General features: G+C 40.3%; 1 protein-coding gene across 8 annotated transcripts in view; it reads left to right on the top strand.

Moving 5' to 3' along the window:
* LOC138164927 (FGGY carbohydrate kinase domain-containing protein-like) overlaps positions 1–7,846 on the top strand; it is a 544,546-nt gene that overhangs the window by 442,832 nt on the left and 93,868 nt on the right. For all 8 annotated transcript variants that reach the window (XM_069092899.1, XM_069092902.1, XM_069092898.1 and 5 more), the window contains 2 exons: positions 68–142; positions 6,861–6,981. In XM_069092899.1, the coding sequence (XP_068949000.1) occupies positions 68–142; positions 6,861–6,981 (196 nt within the window). The remainder of the gene's footprint in view (positions 1–67; positions 143–6,860; positions 6,982–7,846) is intronic.

The raw sequence follows: 7,846 nt of genomic DNA, 5'->3' as shown, positions 1-7,846 counted from the left end.
TCTCTCTGGCTCTCACTCTCACTCTCCTTCTCTCCTTCTCCCTCTCCCCCTCCTCTAATCCACACAGGTCACAGGATTGAGACTGTCTCAGACCCTTGATGATCTGGCTCTTCTCTACCTGGCCACAGTTCAGGCCATTGCTGTAAGTATCTGAATATCTTTTTTTCTTTTTTAACCAAACATTTAATATCTCTCCCTCTCACTGTCCCGCCATGGAAAATGTATTTAAAAAAATAATAACAAAACTTTTATGACTAACACTTGAGGGCAGGAAAAAAAAAAACCTCTCCCATTGGCCACATCCCAAAAGGTCAGTCTCACTCGTCCATCTGGCAGGAAGTGGGTAAGTTCCCTTAATTGTTAAGTAGTGTTGATGACTTCCATGGAGCTTGATCCAGGGGTTCTCCTTCACATGTCAATCCATCTTTTAGGGGAAAACATCCTGTATTAAACAGGAGCTCACCAGAAAGACTTCTAGCATCTAGCCCACCCACAGTGACAGGTTCCCAAACGTTATTGCCTACTCTGGTAGTAACCCCATGTAACACAAAATCCAAGGACACCAGCCTTGAATGGCCTATTCATTGTTTGACAGTCTTTAGTGTAGATCTGACTTAAGTTCCAAATTTACTTTATGGTAAAGGGAAAAATCAGACTTTGTGTATTCTGTGAACATGACCCACTGTCAGAAAAGCTGAAAAGAAAACACAATATCCATTTTCAAAACAAATAAAAAAGTTTGAATATAATTACATTCCGATTTTATAGGGTTTTGAGGTTTAAAACCATAGAGATGTAAAGGCTTAGAGCTTTCCCTCCAAGAGAATGTAACCTCTTTGAAAAGAGGGCCTGCTTCCTCTTTCTTTGCATCCCTAGGACCTTGCCTCATCTGTGCTTAGTGATTGGTTGATTAGGGACAACTGATCTTTGAAGACTTATTAGGCGTCAGATTTATGGAATCATAAACTGTTAGAGGTTGAAAAGATATATAAGCAGCCTGCTTGTGGGAGTTATTCATCTTTTGGGGTCCTGGGACCCTCTGGCAATCTGGGGAAGCATATAGATGCCTTCTGAAAATGTTTTTAAATGCATAATATAAAGTATGTAGGATTACAAAGGAAACCAATTATATTGAAATAAAATTACCAAAATATATATATATATATATTTTTTTTTCCAAAAGACAAGTTCTCAGTTGTTTTTGATCTAATTATACCAGAGTTATACCAGAGAGGTTTAGTGACTCATCTGTGACACCAGAAAACCAGAATTTGAATCCTCCTCTTCAGCCTTCAAAAGGGGTGCCCTTTTACATTTTCCTTCATTATCAAGTAACATTTACTAAGTATCTATTCATGCATACTACTGCTAGATGCTATCCAGAGTGGAATATGGTCCACAACCAGTGGAATAATTCAAATAACTTGCATGATTTTATTTCGTTGAATTAAGATAGGGCTAATTAATACAATTAATCAGTCAAAGCAATTGAATTCTTTGGGCATGAAGATACAAGCTAAAACAGACAATGCTGCTGCAGATCATCTTGCCAAAGAAAGGCAAGACAAAAAAAGAGCACATTGTGAATCAACCACAGATAAAATCAGTTCCACATCTAGAGGAGGAAGGCATCTCTGAGGCCACTGAGTCCAACAGCCCTCCTTTTACAGATGAAGACCCTCAAGCCCAGGGAAGCTGTGACAGAATCCTGGAATCATGAATTTAGAGAGGGAGCATCCATCAGAGAACAATTAATCCAATTTCCTCATTTTACAAATCAGGGAATTGAGGCCCAGTTAGGTCAAAGGTCTTGCCCAAGATAACAGTCAGGAATAGTAATGAGACTGCTTTCTGTTCTGAGCCAGCTAAGGGTGGGGATAGATTTCATCAGGTATATAATAAAGACACTAGTAATCCTTATCCTGACTCCCATTCCCAGTATCAAATCGAGTCCCCAGAGAATGGTGAGTTTCATCTTCCCCTCATTGATTTAGGGCAACCTCTAGGGCAAGCCCCCATTCAGTTTGCTCCCCAGAAATATCAATCACCAGGGTCTACTATCCCCATATCATTTCCCATTCCCAGTGATCAGTACCCAATGTTCAGTTTAACCAGTCAATTTCTTCTTGATATTATACATTAATATCAGCTTTTTCAAAAAGGTATTTATTGAAAAGACATAACAAGACCCAAAGTATTATAATATACAGCCAAAATGGGGCAAACTCTTCTTTCTACAGCTTGACCCTGGGAAAAGTGGATTCAAGCATACCTACAAACATTTTTCCCACAGGTCCAGCATAGAGGTCAGAGCCGTTACCCACGATGACTTGGCTGCCAAGCAGATTCTATTGCATAGCTAAGTTAAACAGGTTGGGTTGGAGCTTTCCCAGGTCCTTCTGATCTTTTTGAGGTCTTATAAGGCCTTGAACAAAAGGAAAAAAGGACATATATGGTCGCTCTGTCACAGATGGAGGTTATGAGCTTACAGAGAAGTGCACCCCTCCATCTACCCTCTGAACTCAGAGAGTTGTCCTTATATCTTCAGACCAGGGAGAAAAAGAAAGGTAAATTTCTCCCTTGGAGCATTTAGAATGTCCCCTCAATTTCTCCTGTGCTCAGTCAGTGACTTTGCCTCAGTTAATCCATTAACATCAATTGGGATTTTTCCCCCCAAAGACATATTTATAGAAAAGATATAACAAGACCCAAAGCATAGAAACATAAATCCAAAACAGGGTGCACACTTCCTTCTACAGTTTGGCCCCAGGCAGAGTGGACTCAAACCTATAGAGGCAGCTACAAACATTCTAGCAACTGAAAACAGTCAAAGGCTTTGCATCATCACGTAATAGGTAGGCAGGAAACAATCACAGAATCCTTATGTAGACTTTGAAGTAGAGGGCAGGATCTTCTATTACACATGTCTGGAATTAGACTCCCAAAGCATCCTTGGGCATTGGCACCAGATAGCAGTGATTTCCCATCCTTGAAGGATTGCATTCTGGACCGATAAATTCTTCAATTCAACAGTGGCTCAGTGGGAAAGGTCTTCAAAGCCCATCTAGTCCAAAAGAATATAACAGTGCCATTATCTCCATATTCCTAAACTCTATGCCTCTCCTTATATTAGCTTTTTGGAAGCCCTCACACCACTGACAAACACAGGCTCCATATTCCATTAAAATCTCTTGATCTCTTCTAACAAACAACCGGTTATTTTCAAATAAACTTCACCTCACATTGGAAGTGGAGGGTAAAAACAGTCACTTGAATTCCATGCCCGAACTAAAGAAGTCATGACTTTATCTTCAGTTTATATCTGGGCAGGCTACATGGAGAAGGTGAGTGAAAGGAAATTTATTAGTCTTTTTTTTAACTTTTCAACATTACATTTTGGAAATAGTTTTCATGATTGTTTGGGCCAAGAGAAAATCAGTAATCCAGACCTGGATTGTCTCATCATTATTCTTTCTGAAAGAATATTATTGAAGGAATGAAGGAAGCCTAGAGCTTTATAAATGCAGTCAATTTAAAGCAAGAGAAAGAACCAGTTCTGTTTTTCAAGTCCCACACACTCTGAAAATCAATTGTCTACTTAATGTACTTATCATAAGTGGCACATAGGGGTATTAACAACTTCGCATTTAGGCTATCCATTGTCTTAATGACCTTTAAAATATCATTGTAGGGAGGCTTTTAAGAGAAAGGCTTTTAGATAGGACTTTATTGTAGAGTAATTTGAATTACTGTGAGTACAATTCATTTTGGAAAAGTATCTGTGTGTGCTGACCTTTAAGCAAAATGATGATGGTTTTAATGAAGCATGGAGATAACAGATACATTTCCCAGGACGGTAAATGGAGTAAAATAACATTCTGCTTCACCAGCTGAGAACAATAAGCCAGCACCTATTTATTGTTGACAAGCTGAAATTGAACAAATTCCTCCTTTGGACAGTATCAGCAATTGGGTTGTTAGTATTCTGTAGGAATGGGACATAATGAATGAGGATTGTAATTAAAGGTACATGGAATTGTATGAAACCTTTCAAGTTAAAAAAAAATGAAACCAGCTTAATTGAAAATCTTGCCAAACAATAGCTTTTGTCTATAGGCTGTTAATCTATAGTTTTCTTTTCAGCAGTAAACCTTTTAAAAGAAAAAAAAATACAATTTGCATTTGAAGCCCCCAGATTTGCATTTTCTTCATGATGGGATTAAATTAACTTTTTTTTCCCCCATAGTGCAATAGACTAATTTTAATTTAAATTTTTCCCTGATTAAAACATCTTTTCCAGGCAGGTAAACACACAACAATTTTCCCACAATTGTCTTTTTTGGTGCATTTATTGAGCAGGAGGAATGTTACAGGCTTGGATCCATGAGGCTTGAAGAAGAATAGGAATTCATTCAACAGTTAGACACCACCACAATCTTGACCATAACCAGAGATGAACATTCAGATGGCAAATCAAGAATGTTTATCAAGTACCACTGATTTCAGAGGCTATGCTTTAAGAATATGTACATTCAAAACTGAGACTTTTCCCTCAAAAAGATTGACTACATTCTGTAGGAATAAGAAAAGAGAATGCAGAAGTATGTACAGAGTAGTTCTAATGGTTGGGAGGGATCAAGAAAGCGCTGTGTAGTAGCAATGCTGGGGCTTTACTTTGAAGGAAGTTGGGAGCTCTTGAAGGAGAAGATGAGAAGGCACCCCAAACAGGGCAGATGCCTGTGCAAAAGTATGGAGAATGAGAGGTGATGTCAAAGTCACCATTCACCACCTACTATGAGGCAGGCATTCTCCCCATGCTAAGTACTGGGATACAAAAAGACTAAGACATTTCCTTTCCTTTAGGAGACTACATTCTGAAGGGCAAGATAACATGTAAACAACTAGGTACATACTTTTGTTGTGTTCAGTCATTTCAATAGCGTTGGACTCTTTGTGATCCCATAACAGATTGGCTATGGGGGGAGAGGGAGGGAGTCTCTCGTAGGATTAGAAGAAGAAAACAAGATTATGAGCCTGGGTGACTGGGATGGTGGTCTCCTCAAAAGCAACAGCAAAGTTTAGAAGAGGGGATGATTTGGAGAGAAAGATAATAAGTTCTGATTTGGCATGTTGAGTCTAGATGTGTTGTTTACATTTGGGAAGATTATTTTTATAGCTGGGAGACCAAGCAATTAACCAACAAGAATTTATTAAATACCTACTACTATTTATTAAATACTATTAAATAACTACTTATTAAATAAATACTATTAAATACTATAAAAATACCACTATTTATTAAATACTAAATTCAATTTATTAAATGCCAGACTGTCTGTGCCCAGTGCTGAGAATACAAAAGATGATGAATGAAACAGTTCATATTCACATCTAGTTTGGGGGGAAGAAAAGAGGGAAGGAAGGAAGGAAGGAAGGAAGGAAGGAAGGAAGGAAGGAAGGAAGGAAGGAAGGAAGGAAGGAAGGAAGGATATTTACTAGACTTTTGCAAGATGTAATTGAGATTAGGGAAAAATGGTTTGCTCAATGTATCACTTAGCATTATTGAGGGCTGAAGGGACACACGGTTCAAGTGCAGATTTGGTGTCCACTCAAGAGTGGGAGAAATGAAGGTCCCCAGGACATTGGAAATACATGAATTTGAATAAGAACCACCAGGGATCAGAAGGGTCACACACTCCATGGATGAAATACAGATATTGTAGCTATAATGAAATGCAAAGTGATGAAAGTTCCCCCTTTGCTGAAATTACACCCCCTCCACATTGTGGGGGCTTTAGGGGCACAGTGCCCCCGCCATGTGATCTGGAAAATCTGCATAAAATTTTTGATCTTCCCTTTATACCACAGAAGGTCTGAATTTCTTCTTTTTCTTTCATGGGCTGTTTACAGCACCTTGTAAAATTTGAGTTAAATATTTCATCCTAGTCTTTGCTTTACCTGTTGACCTTCATGCGTCATCGGTGGCCTCTACAAAACTCCCCCAAATTCCCATTTAATTTCTGATAACAACCTGAGATATATGGAAACCGTGATGGGGAAAGTTTCAATGAGGAAAGGATAGTTGTATTTCAGTATAAAGTTGACAACTCAGGTTCACTCCCCCCAAATTCTCAAATGTTCACTTCATCACCAAAGTGTTTATCCAGGACATTCGGCTCAGTCCCTGAACACTCAGGATGGGCCAGGCTTCCCTGTACATAGATTGTGGCCCTGGAAACTCAGCCATTAGACCCTGCTCTTGGTACCGGGGTCCTCCAAGAGTTAGGTTCAGAAGTTTACATTTCTGGTCAGTAACATTGTGGAAAGCCCCAGCTGACCTGCTCTCAACAAGTGTCCATTACCTGATATGCCTCACTGGATCTTGCTAATGAACCTCTTCCTTTCAAAGGAACATCAAGTTATCTTCAAGTTTCTTGAGATCTTTGAGCCTCATTTATAAAATGAGAGAGAGGAACAATATGATCTCTAAGGCCCCTCCCAGCCCTGATATTCCCAGTTCTAAGTGGCCTCCCCCCTCTTTAGTTCTTACATTCCCTGTGTTCATGCCCCTCCCAGCCCTGACATTCCCTGTTCTCAGGCCCCTCTCAGCTCTGACATTTGCATGTTAAGATTTAAGATCCTTCCATTCTTTAACATTCAGGTTGTTTCATCTCTGACATTCTCTGTTTCTTTGAATGTATGTCTTAAATCCCCATTCTGTGAATTGACTTTCTTGGGTTACCTCTGCCCCTGTTTGCCCTGGGATGTTGTGTTAAATGGGTGTGTGAACATTGGAGGATTTGTTCTGCTTTCTTCTCTTCTTTATCACCAGTGATGCCATCTCTGGTTTGCCCTTTTAGCTTGGCACGCGCCATATTCTGGAGACAATGGAGGCAGCCGGCCATTCAATCAGCACCTTGTTTCTCTGTGGGGGTCTCAGCAAGAACCCTCTTTTTGTCCAGATGCATGCTGACATCACTGGTAAGTCTGGGAGAGATGGAAAGACCCAATTTGTCATGGGTCCATGGGACAGGGTGAGAGTTAAGGTTCCTGATGTACTGAGCCCAACTCCCCCACCCCTGGCCCACTTGGGTTCTGCTTTTCTTGACAAAACTCTCTAGAAACTCTTCAAAATTCTAGATTTTAAGCTAGAAGGCACTTCAGCAGCTGTTGAGTCCAAACCCTACACTTTGCAAATGGGGAGACTGAGGCCCAGATAGATTCAGTGACAATCTGAGGATTTGAACCTGGTACTTCTGACTCCAAATCAACCATTCTTTCTATTGCCCTGTGTTGTGGTTGCATCTATTTTTTTTTCTATTTTATATTTCTTTATCTGTGTACATATTGCCCCTCCCCAACACTCTTTTCCCTAATTGGAATGCTCAGGGTAAGCTACTTGAGGGCTTTTGTCATTATATTTCCTCCTAGGAATCTTAAAGTTTCCCTTTGTGTGCCTTTGCCTGCCTTGTAGACTCATGAACACAGGGCCCGAAGCAGCTTGGCATCATAGAAAAGGTACTGGGTTAGGGGCTCACCAATACAATCACAAGTCAGCCCCCAGCACTCCCCCCCCCAAAAAAAGTAAGCTAAACACTAGGAGAGAGGCCTATGATCTGATGATCTCCACCTTCCACCATCTCATAAGCTACTGTGCAAGAAACTCCATGATGAGCTCATGAGGAAAGGCCAAAGCAGGTGTTCAGTCACGCGAGAACCCCTGGACGTTCACCGTACAGTGACCAGAAACAGTCAGGGAAGAAGGACTCCTCCCATGGTGAAATCTCTTTCCTACAGGCTTCTCTTAACTGATGGCTTGTGATCCAAAGACCCAAGGGTTGAGGCT

This window comes from Petaurus breviceps, unplaced genomic scaffold (genome assembly GCF_028583685.1).
Source record: "Petaurus breviceps papuanus isolate PSGF00001 unplaced genomic scaffold, PetGlider_PUasm1.0 207, whole genome shotgun sequence".
Taxonomy (NCBI): Eukaryota; Metazoa; Chordata; class Mammalia; order Diprotodontia; family Petauridae; genus Petaurus; species Petaurus breviceps.
This window is presented reverse-complemented; position numbering and strand designations above follow the sequence as displayed.